The sequence below is a fragment of the Anneissia japonica genome, unplaced genomic scaffold (assembly GCF_011630105.1).
Source record: "Anneissia japonica isolate Jap-2015-1 unplaced genomic scaffold, ASM1163010v1 scaffold288284_len1145801_cov181, whole genome shotgun sequence".
In the NCBI taxonomy this organism is placed as follows: Eukaryota; Metazoa; Echinodermata; class Crinoidea; order Comatulida; family Comatulidae; genus Anneissia; species Anneissia japonica.
Genome location: NW_022712730.1, coordinates 959483 through 980811, shown reverse-complemented (window position 1 = coordinate 980811; position 21329 = coordinate 959483). Strand labels below are relative to the sequence as shown.

The 21329-nt window shown below is 32.2% G+C and overlaps 2 protein-coding genes across 5 annotated transcripts in view; one reads left to right on the top strand and one right to left on the bottom strand.

Annotated features, from left to right (window-relative positions):
• Positions 1-7852, bottom strand: part of LOC117108147 (transcription factor SPT20 homolog) — a 19645-nt gene extending 11793 nt beyond the window's left edge. For 2 of the 3 annotated variants that reach the window (XM_033250100.1, XM_033250102.1), the window contains exons 1-15: positions 7788-7852; positions 7113-7208; positions 6578-6613; positions 6234-6301; positions 5547-5613; positions 5067-5199; positions 4681-4709; positions 4116-4151; positions 3742-3891; positions 3526-3579; positions 2881-3020; positions 2227-2377; positions 2064-2120; positions 1249-1305; positions 776-942 (exon numbers count right to left, since the gene is read on the bottom strand). In XM_033250100.1, coding sequence (XP_033105991.1) covers positions 776-942; positions 1249-1305; positions 2064-2120; positions 2227-2377; positions 2881-3020; positions 3526-3579; positions 3742-3891; positions 4116-4151; positions 4681-4709; positions 5067-5199; positions 5547-5613; positions 6234-6301; positions 6578-6613; positions 7113-7148 — 1181 coding nt within the window. In that variant the 5' untranslated portion in view covers positions 7149-7208; positions 7788-7852. The remainder of the gene's footprint in view (positions 1-775; positions 943-1248; positions 1306-2063; positions 2121-2226; positions 2378-2880; positions 3021-3525; positions 3580-3741; positions 3892-4115; positions 4152-4680; positions 4710-5066; positions 5200-5546; positions 5614-6233; positions 6302-6577; positions 6614-7112; positions 7209-7787) is intronic. The other variant, XM_033250101.1, reaches the window with a different exon arrangement.
• A 7-nt stretch (positions 7853-7859) lies between these two features.
• Positions 7860-20897, top strand: LOC117108148 (dnaJ homolog subfamily A member 3, mitochondrial-like). 2 transcript variants are annotated; one of them, XM_033250104.1, is made up of 11 exons: positions 7860-8073; positions 9283-9425; positions 10004-10087; positions 10584-10781; positions 11590-11742; positions 12077-12224; positions 13548-13741; positions 15444-15559; positions 17664-17761; positions 19575-19682; positions 20360-20496. In XM_033250104.1, the coding sequence occupies exons 1-10, from the start codon at positions 7887-7889 to the stop codon at positions 19679-19681; spliced, it is 1428 nt and encodes a 475-aa protein (XP_033105995.1). In that variant the 5' UTR covers positions 7860-7886; the 3' UTR covers position 19682; positions 20360-20496. The 2 variants fall into 2 exon arrangements, with proteins under 2 accessions (XP_033105995.1, XP_033105994.1); XM_033250103.1 differs by lacking the exon at positions 19575-19682 and having other exon boundaries at positions 20360-20897.
• Positions 20898-21329: the final 432 nt, after the last annotated feature.

Here is a 21329-nt window from a genome sequence, read left to right as displayed (position 1 = left end):
AAACATTAAATCCTGCCTCGACATTAAATCCTGCCTCGCTAGGCTCCATCTATACGTGCGTAACTAGCCCTAAGGCCGCAGAGTCACGACCACCACTACACACAGACGCCCACACAACACAACACCATACAGCAGTACATACCCTGCAGATACAGCCTAGGCCTAAGCCCTACATGTATTTCGGGATCGATATTAAAATAAACTTCATTTTTCGGAAGACTGCTTAGTACCAAAACCGATTAACTATAATTTTGTTAGTATTGTTATTAGAGAACTGAAGCTTACTTGAAAGAAAAAGTATTTTTTATGCACCGATTCTGTTCCAAATCTTTGCGGAGAAAACTTGGGCCCCATCCATGTGATTTCTGATTTCGTTGATTTGTTGAAATTTATTTACTCAACTGACAGCCATCTTATTGAATGAGGTCGGCGCTGGATGCAAAAGATCGTAACATGGAGGATAAACAAGGAAGGCGGTTCTACCACGCCTGCCTTGCCCTGGAGTTGTTATTTTGATAAACAACTTAAATAACAACTCCCTGGCCTTGTTTATGACATTTTATGGCTGAGCGAGCGCCATAGTATATTGGCTTAAGATAAGAATTTTTGTTTCATTGCTCTATGACATCGTGGAAATCACATTTTTCGTGAAATTTTCGGGATATTTTTAAAGATCGGGAGATATTAATAAAAATCGGGAGGGCGGGAGACGGCCTAAAAAATCGGGAGAACCCGCGAATTCAAGCAATACAAATAATTTACAAAATAAACATACTTAGTTGTTGCTCCTAACCTACGACCTTCTTGAGAGTTGTGATCTTTGTCAGAGTATAGTTCTCCGAGATAACAGGAGTCTGACTGTCGTTGTTGGATTGTGAGTTTTGCATGGTGAATTTTACCATTGCTTCGCTCGGTCTCTAAAATAATTTCTTCAATCGTAATCTGAAACAAAAGTTTTAATACCATATAAGACAATGATAGTAGTGGCACTCTTGATGATGATGATGTTGACGATTATGATAATGATGATGGTGGTGATAGTGAAGATGCTGATGATGATAATATGATGACGATGATTGACCTGATAATAGTATCTATGATAAAGATGATGATAAAAAATAAGTATGGTGATGATGATGATGATGATGATCATAATTATAATGATGATGATGATGAAAATATTATTAATGATGATGACAATGATGACAGAGATGATTTTATATTATTTTATTTAAAATCCAATCTTACAGGTGTATTATCATTAGTCATCTTTGGTTTATCTGGACAACTGGCAAGTTCAAGAATCTATAGAAACAGTAATAATACAAATAACTAGAATAATTATATAAAACAACAAGAACAACAACAATCTTGATAAACAACACCACCAGATTATAAGAAATTATATCTAACTCCCAAAATCAGAAGCAAGTAAGTACAGGGAAACATTAATAGTATATAAATACAAATAGCATTTAAAATATATTAGTGAGCATTTTATCAACAAAATGTAACAGAAGAATTATATCAAACTCAAAGTGAAAGCCTACAATGATAAGGCAGACAGCATTTTTTTAAAGTATGTAAAGTATGATGCAAAAAGCGTATCATAATATTAGATTCAGGAATAATAATAATAATAACAACAACAACAACAACAGTAACAATAATAATAACAATAACAACAACAACAACAGTAACAATAATAATAACAATAACAACAATAATAACAATAATAATAATTATAATAATAATAATAATAATAGCTAAGACTTAGACTTAAGGGGAATATCTTTTGTGTTATTTTCCCCTTAATGTCGTTTTTTAATTGTTCTCTAATGCCTCCATTGTCTAAGTTCCCCTTAAGGTAGGTTTTAGTAACATAATAATAATAATAATAATAATAATAATAATAATAATAATAATAATAATAATAATAATAATAATTTGGCAGCCTCAAACATCAAACATGAAAGAGAAAAACACACACAACATAATTTTATTTAAAAAAATAAAGATTAAACAAAACTAACACAAAAGGGTAAAAGAGTCCAAATACTTACATTTAATGAGTCTACCTTCTGGATATCTAAAGGTCGTTGTTGCCATAAATCGACACCCTAGGTTTAAAAAAAAAACAATATAAATACATGTGGCACATAGACTAAATTATTGTTCAATTTATATATCAGATACTTTAAGAAAGAAAAAGACACCTTAACTTACTGGTTTTCCAATCTTAAGATCGACAGCTAATACTGCATTTCTGTTCTTCCTCTTTGACAAAAAATCATGAAGACGTAATTCAGGGGGAGCAGGCATTCTTCTTTGAATAGCCTTCCTATTCTTAGCTACTTGGGAATATCTTTTTAAACACCTATTCAATAAGTAAAAAGAAGGGGTGAAAACAGATAAGGGATTTTCATTAGATTATTCTTCAATAACAAAAGAGCATAGGTAAAAGAGAAACAAATTATAAAAATGATACATTTTATATTTTATAATAGTGGGTCTGCAGTTAAAATGCTGGACTGGTCTAGCCTGAGCACCACAGAAAATACAGCTTAGGTAATACAGGCTAGGCCTTTGATGCTAAATTTCAATACAATATATTTCATAACTGGTTTATTTATTGTACTTTCATAGTTATCAGCAAAAGTTGTAGAATTTCCATTTTAAACTACTGAAGTTAGGGATATGTTTCCACCAAGGTTGAGCGTTTTTCACATAAATTGTTTAATAAGTTAGGGGATGTGCTTATACAATGTGGGGTATTATACAAATGAATCTAAGATACATATCAAAATATTGAAAGAGTATTGTAGTAGATATTAAAATGTTAAAGATTAGAGAAATTAATCTTAATTATAAATTTCTTACCTTCGTATAGACTTTGTGTTGAACCGGTGCTTTTCATTGTGTAATTTATTAGCAACACAAGATACGGATAAGGAGGGATCCAGGCACAAGGGACTCTGAGTAGCAAGAATCAATTGCGACTCCAGTTGAATTTTATCATCCTGTTGAAAAAACAATTTTTATACAAATTTATGAATATTTTATGTTTATTGTCAGTGTAATTCTAGCTTAGGAACATAATATTTTTATTTTCTTTCAAAATGTTATATGAAAATAAATTTTTTATTAATTTTATAGTAATAATAAAACAGAAAATATGTATGAAAATATCTAAGATTTCAAACAGTAATCACAATGGATTTATTCATAATACATACAGTGTAATTCAGTATTAGTATTAAATACGCTACAAGCTTAATATAGTAGACCTATATAAATACACATTATGTAGGTATTTAATAAATAATTATTTCTTTATTTAGTTTGTGTATCAAGCTCCCAGATTTATCTAAATAATAAAACAGCATACATCTAACAACAATATTAACAGAACACATTTAAATCATAATATATCTATTTCAAATTATATTATTAATATAATACAATATTGTTATTTAATATTTCTTTACATTATATAATTAGTAAATACATAAATATGTCACTAACCATTGTCCACAGATGACCATCACTAGTTATTGCATTAACATCTGCAACCACAGACTAATAAAATTTAAAAAAAGAAAAATAATTACAATACTGTTGTGTCTGGAGCTTTGCTTGCTGGGGAAATTGTTTGATCAGATTTGTGTGGAGCTATTATACACTATCAGAAAACATCTGATAAAATATTTTTTGAGTCTTAGTAAAATAAAGTTCACTGACCTGTTGTGTTGGCCTAAGTAAAACATGGCGGCTGGCGTACGACTGACCATTCGGGGACTGTCTGTAATCTTTAACTTCTGTTATTACACAGCCATTGTAGAACAAAAAAGGGTGTGTCTGCTCTATTAAATCAACTAAAATTGGGGGAAGCTGTTAAAAAAAAAACCAAATAATAGATTACTCACTTCTTATTTTATTAATATTCATTATTGTTTTGTTTTGAGTAAGCATCGTAAAACCAAACATCAAATGTACAAAGTTGTACATGTTGACAAATAAATATATTTAGTATCTCGGTAGTTGAAATTTGGGTTGATTGCATCAGATTTTCGTTTTAGAAACAAGAAAATAAAAGCACTTTTATTTTTACATACCTCTTCATTGTCTATAAAATCTAAAAATTCTGATTCCTAGAAGATTAAAAGGTAAATTTAAAAAAACCAATTATTTTCAATGCAGTTATTATTTAATTTATAATAATAATAATAATATAGATAGCATTAGTTAGGCTGTAGCAGAATAATAAAATAAAGTCACATTTTGTTTAGCAATAATAATAATAATAATAATTTTTTTTCATAGCAATACCAAATCAATGATTAAAAGTACTTTAGTGTTATTAACCTTGGCCGACGGATTAAATGAAGAACTTCATTTTGATATAATTTAATCTTTCATTGTTAAAGCCTTTTTCATGTGTGTAAATAAAGGATAGATTATATTTTTAATAACATTATCTAATTTTACGTATTTTTTTTTTTAATTTGTCATTTATTCATTTTTTTGTATTCATTCATATATTTCATGTCTACTTTTTTATTGTTTTCTTGTGGTGATTTATTGTACGATGTTATATTATATTTTCTAAAAAGGGCCCATGAATACCAGTAAAAGAACACACATATGCCAATAATAACTAACAATAATACAGCAACTTACTGCATATGGAAGCTTTATAGTTTCTGATTCTGAAATATAGAATTTAATATTTACCATTATTAATAATACATCAATTAATAAATCAATAGAGAAAACTAATAATAAGTCAACATCATAATGTCAACATTGTAAATGATATCTATCCCAAACCATGCAATGATTTTCATTAGTGCACTTAGGTTATAACCTTCATATAATAATTTACACTAGTGTATAATACTCAGCAATACTAATCGCTTATGATTACATTAATTTTAATTTGAATAAATTATTATTTGAAAAACATGAATTGGATGTATATCATTTAAAAAAATTAAAATAACACTAAATATATTACATTAAATATAGACAGTATAATAACTTAAATAAAAAATAATCACATTTACCTGCTATATTGTTGCCAGGTAACATCAAACTGTAACCCTGGTTACCTGGATATAAATTCACTATCAAACACTGCCATTGCAACTTCTCCCGGTTAGCCAACTTATCTAGTAAATGACATCCATATCTGACTTTCTAAAATATTGAAGAAAAAAAATTAAATCATAAATGCACAAGGTGAACAAAACAAAAATGTGTTGATATTTGGGAAAAACATTATCTATTTATATATAGCATGTCATGCTAAACACAAACTGCTTAAGTAAAATACAAAAACAGTGGCCCTATGACTTGTGCACCTTCCCTGATAAAAAAACAAAATCAAATGCACATCTCCAACCAAGGACTAATACACCATTAAATTAACCAATTACCAATACAGCTAATAAAATAGTTTTATGTGCTTGGACAATTCCATTTTCTGATGGGTTTTCTAATAGAAAATGAACAGAAGGTATTTAAAAACTCATCTGCATACTTACCTTATTTTCAGGGTCTTTCTGGATTTCTTCTATATACATATCATATAGTTTCTGGGGTAATGATTTCCTAAATTGTGGGAAACAAGAATGAACAATGATTTAGATTGGAAAAAAAAAACAGAATTGTGGCCATTGTTCATAATCAATAACTCTCATTTAAAATTTCAATTGTTTAGCAATAATTCCTTTGTAAAAACATGAAAGAGTAGAAATTAGCTAAGAAAATATTCTTTTGGGTAAAACCAGTAAACTTACTGTCAGTTGTCATCATCATATTGTTTTAATCCAAAAGAATATTTTTCTAATTTCAATTAAAATTTTATTTTAAGTACACCTTACAGGATGGATCGATGCTTCATAATCCAAGTCTCTTATTAAGGCCTAGGAGTGGAGTTTGTGTTTGGTTGTGAGAAAAAGTCCTGCTGTGACAGGCATTGAACCAAGGACCCTGGGATTAGAAAGCAAGCATCTTAACCACTAAGCTACTCAACTCCACTCCAAGTGGAAAATGTGAAAAACCTATGAATTTTATCAACATAGAAAACATTGTATTTGTAAAATTATATATTTATTTTATATTATGGATAGTAACTGAGAAGTTTTTTAGCCCAATGCTATGGCTTTGTATGTTTATATATTCTAATTAATTTTGTTTTATTTGATGTGATAGATGAGCAGTAATATTACCATTTCGCTGATGATGGGGTTGTATACCTCTGTGCAGATGGCCTGCTTCGGACATGATTAATAATTTCCTACAAGTTAAAAAAAAAATTTTTATTTATATTTAAAAAAAAATTTCATTTATTTATTTCACTACAAACTGAAATTACTCTATACAATAATTTGAAGTCTGTGAGTTTAAAACCCTTACATAATCTACAAACTTGCTAAAGTGTATCAAAACATCAAAATATATTATGGGGAAGAAGAAAAACATAAGAAACATTTTTTCTTTCTTGAAAAAAACAATATAGTCATAAAATATAACGCAACAGTAAAAAATATTAATTTAAATGTAGTAGACATACCTCTGCCCTAGCTACTGCTTCCTCTAAATTTTGTTTCTATAAACCAAAATACATATGCAAATATAAACACAAGAGATCAGATTAGAATTTTATCAACCATACTATTAAATATGTAGATAAGAAACACATCTATGTAAGGCAAGATATATTTGAACCTATATTTTTATAGTTTGTCACAGGAGGGTGGAAAAAAATTAAAATATTTTTTTTCCTTTTATTTTGCAAATAGCTTTGCGAAAACACCCAGAGGAGAAAATAAAAATAAAATTTTACTGGTGAATGTAAACAGTGTAGTAATATGATGGTTACATGCTTTTAATTTATATAATTATGAAGAAATATACATACAGTATCTCATTTGGAGATTTTAAGGCAGTGGCGGGCGTAATAAAAAATATAGAAAAACTTCCATTTCCACTAGTAAGTGGCCAAAAATAAAATTTTATTTTTACATACGATCATCATTATTGGCAGACAGTAAAAACAATTCTCGCCTAATAGTGTTAAAATAATGAAACAAATGGAGTGAACTTACCATGATTGTTTTGGAGGTTTTGACGGGCCGACTCATTAGAATATAAACCTACATCTTTCAGTAACACACACAAACTGTCACATGACGTGTTTGTTGCTACAATAACACAATATAAACACTATTATATTTTAATTGAAGATTAATTTCAAATTCACTTGTTTTAGTCATAGGGCCTAGGGCCTACATTTCAACCATTTGGTTTTAATTTAGGCCTATACTAGGGCCCTACTTTTTTAGGCTTAGCCTACTAGGCATATGCAATAAAAACAAGAATTATGTATTTATGGGGGTAGGTCACGGCACGGTACATTACATCGTATGCTGTCATGCTAAGTACGATACAGTAACACCCTTTAAAGCAACAGATCGAGCCGTTCGTTCAGGCAAACATTGTAGTACAGCCAGGCCCAGCCCCATGCTCACTAACGCCAGCTTACACAAACTGGGCACACAGTCGTTGTTGTTAGTTGATGACGATTTTGAGAAGCAAAGCATCGTCATTCGCTAGCTAGGCTAGGCCTAGCTTTTTCAAATAAAAAAATAACTCCTTTAACTTGAAAGTTCTCGTAAAACGTACATATTGATGCTATATATAGCTTGGATTAGTCTATACATTTACAAACTATATAATGTCGGATATTGCTAATAAATTATTAAATTAAAAACCTCCTATACCTGATACCTGTTACAGAACACTCCAATGCCCAAGTTGTTTGCTATGTCAAAGTTCGACGACAAGGGGCGCTGTTTAAGAAGCAGGGTTGACCTCTGAAAATGGCAGCCACGCGGTTTTCGTTGCGTAGTTTGCAGCAACTTTCTCAATCAAAATGTATACTTTCAGCCGATGAATTCTCTCAGATTTTCTGCAAACGTTATTTAAAAACATCTCCTGTTTATGCTAATAGAATTTTAATAAATCGTGTTCACAATGTTGCAATAAATCAAAGAATTGTAGTACTGAGTAAGTGTGCAAAAAATGCAACTGAACCTGGGCCTTCTTTAAGTTTTAGCATTACCTTGCTGCCTTTATTAGTTTAGGCCTACAGTAGTTGGGCCTAACTACGCTAGGCCAATAGAGCCTGGATAACCCTAGGCCTATCTAGTAGCTATCCTGCAGTATTCCTACTAGGCCTAGGTAGGCGTGTCCTTGATATATTTCTTGGCTTGGGGCTTAATATAGGCCTAGTAAAGTTCTAACTAGGCCTAACTAAGCTTTACAGTAAAAAGAAATCTGTGCGGAAGTTGGCCCTTTATTATGCACTTGTCAATTTGTAGTCCTGGCCCCCTGGACCCGGGCCTAGCGGGGACTTATCCGGTGATGTAATTTCCAAAACATGCATGTGAAAGTCCCGGCTACCTCCCCGGCAATGCGGATCATCGTTTCAACGTACATCCCTGGCTTGGCTGAGTAATAAGAAATCTTGATTCAAGATAAGTTCAAGGAAATTTTAATTAGTATAATTAATATATATGATTGTTAATATGATTATTGTTATGTTTATTATTATTGTGATTATGAATATTAATATTATTATGATTATTATTGTTCTTGTGATTAATTAGAATTATTGATTAATTACAATGTTATGATGATTACATGGTTTCTATGATATTTTTGTCTATATTTACTGATATTATTTTAAGGTAGATTATGATTATTATTTGATTTATATGTTTATTAAGATGATTATAATGATCTATATATAATTTCTGTGTTATGATTATTATTAATATTACTAGCAATATTATTATTCAATTGTGTTTTATGATTTCTATGATTATTAGTGAATTCAAATTTTAATGATTATTACGATTGGTAAGTTGATAATTGTGATTATTACAATGTTGATTATATGTTTTATTATTATATTGTTTATTATGATCATCATAACAGTATGATAATTATTACCAGTATCATAATTTTCTAAATTGGTTTTTTTATTTTTGCATGGTTATGCAAACTTCGTTTTCTCATATAAATATCAATGACAAGTAAAAAAATGTTGTTGGATTGCAAATATAAACACTTTTTATATGATACAAAACTTAGTGAGTTTGCTTTAAATTTAAAATAAATAAATAATTACAACAAATTGTCCATGCTAGAAGTTGCTGTAATTGTACCATCTTATCTTTTTACTATATTCAAACAAAATTTATTTCATTTTAGCACCAATCAGTTCGTTCTGTTTGGATATATGGGGACAGAGGAGTTTTCACACTTCAAGACATTTAGAATCTAAAGATTTTTACAAGATCCTTGGAGTTCCAAGAAATGCTTCTACAAAAGAAATAAAAAAAGCGTATTATGAGGTACGTATCATCATAGTTTTAAGTCTTGTCCAGGCTATCAAATTTAATTTTATAAAAACATGTAACATGCCTAAATGTGGTCATGATGACATCACATGATGACCATATGTAGGCACATCATGACTATATATGGGCGTACAATCTGGACAGAGCTTTAGATTGCGTTTTGTTGTTAAATGAAGGCCAAAATATAACAATAGACGATAGTTGAATTGAAAAGCTTAGAGGTGAAGTTGCTTGCCTCCTAATCCCAGGGTCCTGGGTTCAATTCCTGTCACAGCAGGACTTTTTCTCACGACTAAAAACAACCTCCATACCCTAGGCTTAAATAAGAGATTTGGTTTTGAAAACATCCTGTAAGTGACGAGTGTACTTGCTTTTGGATGCGAAAAAATATTCAACTTTAATTAATTAAGATTGAAACAAGGTCACATGATTAACCCATTATAGAAATTAAATTGTTATATCTGACCTCTACCATTAGATAAAAGTAATTGATGTCATTAAATGACCAATCAGATTCAAAATATCTAAAGAGCTCTTTAAATTCTAATCTGTTGAATTCAATTTTGTTTCAGCTTGCCAAAAAGTATCATCCTGATAAAAATAAAGGAGACCAGACCGCCGCCACAAAGTTCGCAGAGGCCGCGGAGGCATATGAGGTATGACAAGTGTAAATAGTAACACGCATTTACCCATTTAACAATTTTCTGGAAGTTTCCTAGGGTAGGGTTTTTTTTTGTTGTTTTTACTTTGCACAATTGTGTGGTTCATTGTGTTACAGGTCCCAAGTGGAAATAAGGTAACTTTTCTTGGTATTCCTTGTAATCAAGGTCTGTTCCATTGTGCAATTAAGACTATTATATGTATCCTTTAATCAAAATGTATGTATGTTTTTGTGAAATTTTATTACCTTGTTTACCAAGTAAAGAAATGCAGGTTCAAATTCAGATTGGAGAATATGCTGTTTAGATGTCAATCTAAACAGCATATTATTATTATAATAATAATATTTATAATACTTTAATATGTACTGTATCTATCACTTCCTAAGCTATTGAATATTTAGTAACCTACCCTTTCTTATAATGTAATATACAACCCAGTAAGTCCATTAATTTAACTTTTATTGGATCACACTTTTTTTTTTATTTTCAGGTTTTGGGTGATAAAACAAAAAGGCAGGAGTATGACACAATGGGAACAACAGGATTTGGAGGTGGTGGCGGTTTCCAGGGAATGCACGGTACAAACATTGATCCAGAAGAATTATTCCGTACCGTCTTCGGTGGGAAAGGTGGCTTTAGTAACATCTTTGAGGGAGCAGGGTTTGGGGGCATAGATAATACGAGGGAGGTAAGCAATAGTGTTTCTTAGAGTCTTGAAATGTGGGGGATGAGGGGGACACAAAGGTGGGGCTGGGGGTTTGATAATTAAGTAATGGGAGTATGCGGCAAAATGAGGTAATTTTATCTACTTTGGCAGGATTTTTTTGCTTCAATTTTTTAAATGGGGGTGGAGGGGAGAATGAGCTTTTTTTATGGGTAGGGTTGTGCGCACCCCTAGATAAGCCTCTGGATGTAAGAATATTTGATTTATTACTTTAGCATATGGCTGAGGAATTGCCAGTAGCTAAAGTAAAAGAATCATTAAAAAAAGATGATATTAATTATAATAATAAAACATATACATCTTCACAAAAATGGATCCTAAACTGGGCACGGAAACAAAATCAATTAAATATATCTGTAGCCCTTATTGCATGTTAAACCCTAGGCTATTAAAGACTCTACTATAACAACAACCCATGCCTTGTCCATTTTAATAAGTTGTATAGTCCAGTTGTCTAGATGCATGATGTAATGATTTAGTACTATTTATAATGTATGATCTCCATTTACCCCAGCAAATACTTGAAATATTAGGAGATGTAGCATATGGAGCAATTTATTTATTTATTTATTTTTTATTTATTTCTTTAAAACCACAACCAACAGCAAAATAAATTCGCCAATAAAAGGAGGGTTATTAAACAAGAATGCAAATACAAAAAATACAAAACAACAAATTGAAAACAGAAAGAAACATCAAGGGAAAAAAATCATAAAATGATCAATTACAGTTTATTTGTATTCACCTCACATTTTTGTTTTGACTACCTTAGTATATGATGGATCTAACATTTAGCGAGTCAGCCCGCGGTGTCAACAAAGAGATTGAGATTAAAATTGATGATGTATGCGAGCGGTGTAATGGAGCAAGGGCGGAACCGGGTACAAAGACAACACGGTGCCACAGATGTCAAGGCACAGGCATGGTACGTCCATTTTCCTTTACAATATGAATCGGTATCCCTAGGCATAGTGCAGACCAGTACATTCAAAGCCACAATGTCCTACTTGCTACCCACATACCTTTGGTTATGGAGAGTTAAATATAAATAAAGATAAATATTAAATATATAAACGTGAGATAGACTGCATTTGATTTGAAACCCAGACTCAAAAATTGAGAGCCACAACCACAGTGCTCTCCTTCCAACTAAATCATATTCTAGCATTATTTATGATTTTTGAAGATTAAATGGGGTACATAGGGTTTATTTGTGATGAGTAATTGCATATTAAATGAATTTTCCTTCTCATATCCAGGAAACAATTAACACTGGTCCCTTCATGATGAGATCAACATGTCGGCAGTGTCGAGGTCAAGGCACAATCATTAATGTCCCATGTATCTTGTGTAAAGGCTCGGGGCAGACGATGCAAAAGAAGAAAGTAGTTGTTCCCGTTCCAGCAGGTTCGTCAAAATTATGACCAGATTATTTCCAGCCTTTTTCTACAACTCCCAACCCCAAAAGTGCAAATCAAATAGTTAGTTTTTTTTATTCGTAACACATATGTTTAATGCAGTGCAATGTACTGCTTTGTTTATGGCCTTTCGTTTTAAATTGGTTGCATATTTCCAAAATTTGCTCAGTTCATGATATCTCAGGCAAACAGAAAAAAGTATTATCATAACATTGGTCCCAACTTGGCGAGTTGGATAACCGAGCGGCTAAGGCAGGAGCACCGCAACGTACATCTATAATATCGGCGCTAGTTCGAACAACACGCTTCTCGGATAACGAATATAAACCGTAGGCCCATTGACCATAATTTGGCTCATGTGCACTTTAAAGCACCCAGTACATCTTTCGAGACGATCACGAGGTTACACTGGTGTAGTGGTTCATTCAGCCCCTGCTGTGGACAGGCAAGAGTAGCTGGTATCCGTTTACCGTGTAGCTCAGACACAAAGAAAACCTTAGGGGAGAAGCAAGTTACTGTAAGTGCCTGAGACCGTTCCGGTGTAAAGCGTTATATAACTCCAACTACATTGCATCATTTAGTAGCTAACTAAGGGCACTGTCAGAGGCCTGCTGCACCTCTTTAGCAAAGATCTTATAAACACAAGATGGCGTTCTCCGCGATTTACGTGGAACAAATAGAAGCGTTGATTTGGCACAGAAAAGTAATCACTTTTGGAAGAGGGCGTCCTAGTCGTTGCCGTGGATCTGAGATAGGGTGTTCGTGTTACGCCAAAGTTTGTTACCAAGTACGTTAATTATTCTAAAGAGAGGGCACAATGTAAATCGGACGCTTCAGTTCAAAAATTTTCACTTTTGCAAGAGGGCGCCGTATATTTCGTTATTACAGAATTTGCACGCAGAAATCGCGGAGAACGCTATCTTGTGTTTATAAGATCTTTACTCTTTAGCATTCAAATGGTGACAGGGTGCTTGATAGAATTCAGAATGGGCAAGGTGGCTGAGGCGATAGAAGTACAGGCGGGGAAGTGTACCCACAAACTCCATTGTGTTAAACTTTCACAATTTTTGCTCCTGTAGTGACTGTAAACTTCGATTTTTGTCCAAAAATCTCCATAATATCAAATTTTATGTGACAAATAAATGTGATATGCCCATATTTGGGTGTATTATGACATCATGCCTATATATAAATCACATTTTTCAGTCACATAAAATTTCTAATGTTGACAAAGCTTTAATCCACAGCTAATAAACAGCTATAATTTACAAATAGATTCCATTAGATTAAATTAACTTTTTTTTATTTTCAGGTGTTGAGAATGGACAGACAGTCCGGTTACCCGTAGGAAGTCGTGAAATCTTTATTACGTTTCGTGTTGCTCGTAGCAATACATTTAGGAGAGATGGTGCCGATGTGCATTCAGACGTCTCAGTAACATACACACAAGCAGCTCTAGGGGGCAGTCTTCGGGTCAAAGGACTATATGATAGTATCCATTTAAATGTAGGTCAAGTTGTTTGATGATTATATCAATTGCTTGTTGCATTTTTGTAATATGAAGAGGAGGAGGAAAATAGTAATGATGATGTTAAGAATGATGGTATAAATGATGATTTTAAGAATGTTATGGATAATTATTATGATTATGATAAGAATAAGGGTGATGTTGAAAATAGTGGTAATGATTATGATAAGCGTGATGATGATAACAAGCATGATAATGATGGCAAGCGTGATGATAAGGGTGATGGTAATTATAGTAAGGATTATGATCTTTTAGGAGTAACTAAAGACAATGTACTCTTCAAATGAAGGTAGACTATTATTTACAAAAAGTGTACCTGCACTACAACACCTTGACTGGTGTAATAGTTACCATGCTCTCAGAGGACTTGTTAATGGATGAGAGACTAACTTTTGAAAGAAGAGAACGATAAACAGAGAGCAATTTAGCTCAGTTGGCTAAACTGGTGGTAGCCACTGGCCACTTAACCGTGGAGATCTCTTTGGTCCCCGGTTCTATTCCCATCACTGTTCTTGTATTTCAGCTGGAGGGCTGAATGCAAGTTATGATAGCGCTCCGTCTTGAGGAAGAGACTTTTAAGCCGTTGGTCCCATGTGCCTTATGACCCATGGGCACGTTAAAGAACGCAGTACACTATTCGGAAAGAGGAGGGGATTGTCCACAGGTATACTACCAATCACCACCGGAAGAACCCCACTGGAAATAAGTGTTCTTCAGACTTTCATGAGTTATCCTTTACACTGAGATTTTGAATATACAAATTCAAAAACTAGATATACATTATATGACTTCATGTTTGATGAATATTAGTGCTGAAAAGGTAAATCAAACATCTCCCCCCTCCCCACCTCACATTTTTATAAAATCATTCATCACAAATGTCTTGCTATCTTTCATGTTTTCCATTCGGCATGTTTAAAATAAGTAGGCTGATAAAAATCTAAAAACCATGCCTGGTAGATACAAAAAGTAGGAATCCACTGTTGTCATTAAAACATACAACTCGTTGAAGGACGTGCAGATTTCTACGGACATTTGAGCTGTAACTTAGGATGCACAATGACCAAACTTGTTTATTTACATCCAATTCATCACTAAGATCATTTGATAATCCAAGTTATGATACAGAATTAACATAATCACAGTCCTTGCCTTTTATCCTAGTTTTTAGGCATTCAACTAATGACTATAAAAATTGAAGTATAAAACTGCAATAAAAAAAACTAAATCAAAGGAGGCAAGAAAGTTACTAAATAAATGCATAGAATTTTGGATTGATAGTCATGTGATTTTAGCTCCCTGTCTAATTGGCGGTTTAAAAGGGGACCCTAGCCAGCCAGGTCCTCCCTAAATTTTTCAAATTTATAAAAACAAAATGGAGAAAAAAAAGAAATTTATATTTAAATTTATAAAAACAATGGTGGGCTGAGGGGGTGTACACTCTCTATCTCTGAATGTTCTTCCCAGGCCCTCTTCCAAGGCCCTTTTCCCAGGCCCTCTTCCTAGACCCTCTTCCCAGCCCCTCTTCTTAGGCCCTCTTCCCAGCCCCTCTCTATTTTGAATTCCAGGATCCACCAAGCTGCTGTCTGTGGGTTTAGTTTTTTGTAAAACTAAATCATTTCATATTAATCGGAAATTCTAGTAAAATTAAAAAAAAACGCATGCATCGTCTGTCAACAGATACCCGCTGGCACGCAGTCACACACACGTATACGACTGCCTGGCAAAGGCATTCAACGCATGAACGGCTACGGCAATGGCGACCACTATGTGCATATTAAGATCAAAGTTCCAACGTGAGTACATTATTTTCTTTCTCAACTCGGCGTCAACTATCACTGCCCTTTCCACAGAACTAGGGTGTTTATAAAACACATTCAGATATTCTTTCATTATTTTGTTAACAGTCTGGTTACTTTAAACCAGGATTTAATAGCAGGGAAGAGGCATAGTTAGCAAGGAGACTAGTTAGCTGAGACATAGATCTTTCACGATACGCATAATGATGCCAAAGGTCAAAACATTTGCCGCAATGAATCATACGAATGATAGATCTGTCGGTTAGGAGAATTGGTATTCATGGAAGTTATCTTTTTGCAGCAGCAAGAGAGATTGTAAAATTGATTAATTATAAATTTATTAATTCTATTGATTAATGACTTCTTAGCCCTGTAGAAAAATGAAAACTGGAAAGAAGAAGGATATATCAATTATTTAGAGAAATGGATTATTAAGTAGATAGGTGGATATGCAAGATTTTTTGATAGGTGGTAAGATAGCTGGATAATATTATTTTATATTGCCTTATTTATTTTTATACAATGTAGAATGTTTAACACATGACACAGACAGTGTGCAATAAATTAATTATATTTAACTTGTTAGTAATGTTTAATGTTATATAATTATCAATTTAGAAAAATTCCTGTTTAATGTTCTATTATTATCAATTTGCAAAATAATATTCTCAATTTGCTTAATCTGTTGTGCAGTATTTTTAAATGTTTTTTGTCTTTTCTGGATTTTTTTTGTCCTCGCATACATTTTAAATTTATTTTCCCCCAATTTTAATGTTTTTCTTTTTACTAGTTTCTTCATTTGTAACTTTGTTTATTATATTTCAATATTATTACAGTAATTATTTCGTACCTGATAATTTTAATCAAAAGTTTATTTAGTGTGTTTTGAATTGTATTGGTTTTAGTGTAAGAATTTTTAAATTGTAAATTTGATGTAATTCAGCTGCCTATTCTGTTACCAAATCAAATACTGAATAAATTGAAATTAACAATTAAAATTGAGACTTGATATAACCTGGTCAAAAAAGGCCACAGTTTAAAAATATCGATTTAAAAAATATACAGTGTATATAATATTTTACAAAAATTTAATTCTTTTGTCATCTGTGTTTTGTTGTCTTCTTGTTTAAATCTTTGACTTTATATTACTCATTATAATTTTGAAAAACATTTAGAAAAGTCCTATTCACACTATCATATTTTATTTGGCAGAAACATGTGACATGACTAAATATGGTCATGATGACATCACATCATGATACTGTATATGGGCATACAACAGTACAGTAGTTTAAAAAAAAAAAATTGATAATCTGGACAAAACTTTAATGAAGGGAAGTAGTTACAAGATGGAATGTTTCCTCTCCATGTTTTGCCCACCAGAAATGAAAATAACTGTTGTATGCCCATATATAGTCATGATGCACCTATATATGGTCATGGTGTGATGTCATTATGACCATATTTAGGCATGTCACATGTTTTAAAAAATGTGATTGACAAGTCACCTTATAACAGGGTCATTAGCAATTCCATCTTTTAAAAATTTGATTCGTTTGTTAAATTCATTACTTAAGCAAATATCCTTTAAATTATGCCATTATCGTAAGTGCTTTCCGTATTCTTTTTCTTTGCTAAATTAATTTCATTTATTTGGAAGTTGAAACGACCACACTTCTTAAGTGGCTATTACGTTATTAAATTGAATATTCCTAATGCTACCCATTAAAACTAATAACTACTGTATAGTGGCATATATTAATAATATATTTAGAAATATCATTAGAAAGAAATGCAGGTTTATCGATGTGCTAGTAATTGTAGGTTTTAGATGAGGTGAGATTTGATTTATACCATGTTTTACCGGCTGGAAATGAAAATTTAATTTTTTGCCAAGTGGCACATGCTCCACTGTGTAAAAATTAAAATTTTAAGAAAAAAAAAAATTGTTATTAACTCCAAATGCTGCCATGATATCTCCTAATAAGAAATCTATATCTTCCTCCTAGTAAAATAAATGTAAAATATTGTATTAATGTCTGGATTTAATAGGTATTTGTAATATATTAATAACAAAATGTTGCATTTTCATTTATTTCAGGAAACTTACAGATAAACAGAAGGGACTTTTGCTGTCATTTGCGGAGGAGGAAGAGGATGTAGTTGGAACGGTAAATGGAATTAGCAAAACACAAGATGGTGAGTAAAATTTAGGTAATTTTAATCATTTAAAGTAGATTTTGGGCCCCAGAATTCAACCCTATTCATTATTCATGCAAGGTCTAATTGGATGGCGTTCCAATCCCCTTTTTATCCCATTAAACTTCTAACCCCAAAATTTAATTGCCTATTCCGTAAGCCAACATGTAGCGCTCCACTAATTTTTATGGTGATCCATTCTTTAGTTTTTCCATAAATTTGCTAACAAACAGTGGTGGAAAGATAACTTCCATGGAAGAAGTAATGAATATATCAGGATAATGGACAAAGAGAAAACAGCAAGGAACATTAACAAATAACAGATAAAATATATCAATAAAAGTTGTAGTTGTAAATGTTAATTCTGTAGTTACATTCTAGGCTTTCAATGTAATTTATTGCCGAAGGTTTCGCAGATATTTGATGTCAGCTTTATCAGGGGTGTGATATAAACTGTCGAAATATATATAAGTGTGTATCAAGTGACAGTTTGTTTATCTGCTTCTCTCGTGCAATTAATTATGTCAAATTTTACTCGTAAGAGTGCTAACTCTGTTTTTGCTGTCATGAAATTTAACAAGAAGGGATTAATGGTGTTTTTACAAGAAGAGAATTATGGAGTATTAACTCTGTTTGAAGAGAATCTGAATGGTCTGAATGGTTGTTAAATGTATGATTCATTTGATTCCTTTAATCATAAAACAACCACATGTAAATACTCCAGTGTTTCTGAATGCAAACTTTTATTCATTTCTGCTTCCAACACCCAGTCTACAGTAAATTAAATTACTATTAGGAAAAAAAAATTGGTTTTGGGAATTGTAAAGTTGGCCATACTGTACACTTATTTCATTTCATTATTTATTTGGTCTTTTAACAACATGATGTACAAAAAATAGTGACCAAAAAAAAAATTGAAACTTGGGGAGACCATGGTCAACTAAAGTGAACCAAATCACTTTAGCATAAGCTGGTTGAGCCAACCCCAAATTCAGCAATACACACAAACATCACACAAGAAAAAGAAAGGAGGGGGGAGGGGTGGGAATAAGGAAATTACATTATAGCGAATCAAAATACATACTTTTATCTGTTAACATACAGTTGTTAATCAGACTTAAGAATGTCCATGCATTTTATTTGAAAAAAACATGTGATATGCCTAAATATGGTCATGATGACATCACATCATGACCAAATAGAGGCACATCATGACTATGGGTTTGATAGTGTGGACAGAGCCTTATGCTTGTTTCAGACATGTACAGTATCTGATCGAAGAAATTGTTTATCTCATCTCTCTGAAAATTATACCATCATCATTCGGCGCCAAAATTACTTCATGTGATGGAATTTGGCGCCATAGAAGTTATTTCGAATGATTGATATATTGATTGAAAGCTATATGTTACCTCATCAGACTTCACCTGTGTTCACATTGGAAAAAATAATGCCTAAAATTTTTTCCATATTTAAAGTAATTAATGTAATGTGGGCTGTCTTATTAAGCTTGCTATTATTTTTTTTCATTTAGAGTATTGTTAAATTTATTCCATTTAAAATTTCTATTGCCTTTATTGTCATTCCTCATTTTTTTTATTTTATTGTATTTTATGATATGTTTCCGAGGTTCTGGAGGATAACAAATGCCTTTTCACTGATCAGGTTACTCCTGTAAAAAAGAAATAATTAAATAAATAAAATAAATGTATTTTAACTGTAAAACAAGAATACAAGCCCCACCCTCTCACCTCTTTATTGTAGAAACGCCCACACAAATTTAGATAGAGTAAAAATGCGAATATCTTTACAGGCAATAATTCTCAGTCTGAAGATAGTTATGTGGATGAAGATGAGGAGGTTGAGAGAAAACCTGGATTTCTGGAGAGGTTAGCCAATAGAGTCTTTGGACGAACATGAGGTAGGCTAGCCCGCCCATTAATAGGTAGGCCAGCTTGCCTGCTCATTATACAAGCTTGTCCATCTAGGTATACTATAGGTGGACTTGCTTGTTCATGAATCAAAGAGGCTTGTCTGACCATTATTATTGAAGGCTATCATTTTTGGGTGTATATTTGTTGGTCAATCACTCCAGAAAGAAGGGATTTTATGGGGGTTTATTTTTCTCGTATTTTATGGCGTGAAGAAATGTAAACGAGTAGTAGAAGAACGCATGTTGAATTTTACATCCTATATTTGTACCGTACTGTATATCCTATAACTTGGTGGTGATTTGATTTTAAACAAAAGCGTGCAGCCTTATGCAAAATAATAATCCCCTAAAATATTCATTGCTTCAGTGGATAGAGTAAATATTTATGAGGAGGGAAAAGGAAGGGCGTCAAGGGAGTGGGTTTAGAAGAGGCGTAATAAAAAAAGTGGGGTGGTAAGTGAAGGAGTAAAGGAAGATGAAAAGCGACATCAGTTACATCACAGCGTTATCATCTAGTTTTTTTGTTTTTTGTTTTGTTTATGTGTTTAACGTTCCTTGCCTACTCCGATTACCAATCTTTTCAATTTTATGATCAACCATCTGTTTTTTTGGTGAAATATTTCATATCATTTTTTTATGTTTTTTTTTTCCTTTATTTTTAACAGGCAAGAAAATTGCCGTTGATGATGCCACCGGCATTGTGAATGGTATTCGTTACATCTTGAACCATAAAAATCCAGACACCACAGATACAGAAAATGAAATACATGATACAGTTACTAAAAAGGTTGCAGAGGATATTACAGAAGAGGAGAACGACACAAAGAAAGAAGACAGAACTTAAAGAATAAATAATTTATTATAATATATATTATAACTAACTAAACCTTAAGAAAAACACTACATACCATATCACACTTTGTTAAATGTGACACATCTGGGTACATAAATAGTGCATATATAAAGTCACATGTTGATTATCTGCATTATGTTTCACATTTGTCATCATTGATCAAAAATAGGCTTCTTAAAATCTGCATATATACTTGCCTATTGTAACTGAAAGCAGCGTGGACTAAAACACGGTAACTCTCTCATGATTGTTAATAATTCAAAATGGAGTGTGAATTACAGAAAATTACCATTAGTTGATTCTCATATTTAAATGAATAATAAAGGCAATGTATAACGTTATCAACAGTATAATTGGTTGTAGTATGTTATTTTAAATTAAAAGATGAAATCTAAAATGCTAGACACAGAAACCACATATGTTGATCGCAAGATGTGTTCCATAATATAACTTGATGTATTCGCATTTTTTTCTTTTTTAAAACAAGGCCAGCAAATAATATGATTATGAATAGCACATCATACAATTTTATGATGAAGTTTTAACATAAAATAAAAAAATATTAACAAGCACATAGAGTAGACCAGTACCTGATCCGTAGGGACGTTTATGATGCATTGGCTTTTCGAAGCAAATCATCAACATCTCCAAATAAAACTTGAAGGCTGCATGTTTCAGTAATTCCTAAAAATTTGAAAGCCACGAAATCTTACAATTCCTTTAGGACCTCTTGTAGTTGTTAACCAAAGGTCTTATAAACACAAGATTCTCGCATTCTCGCG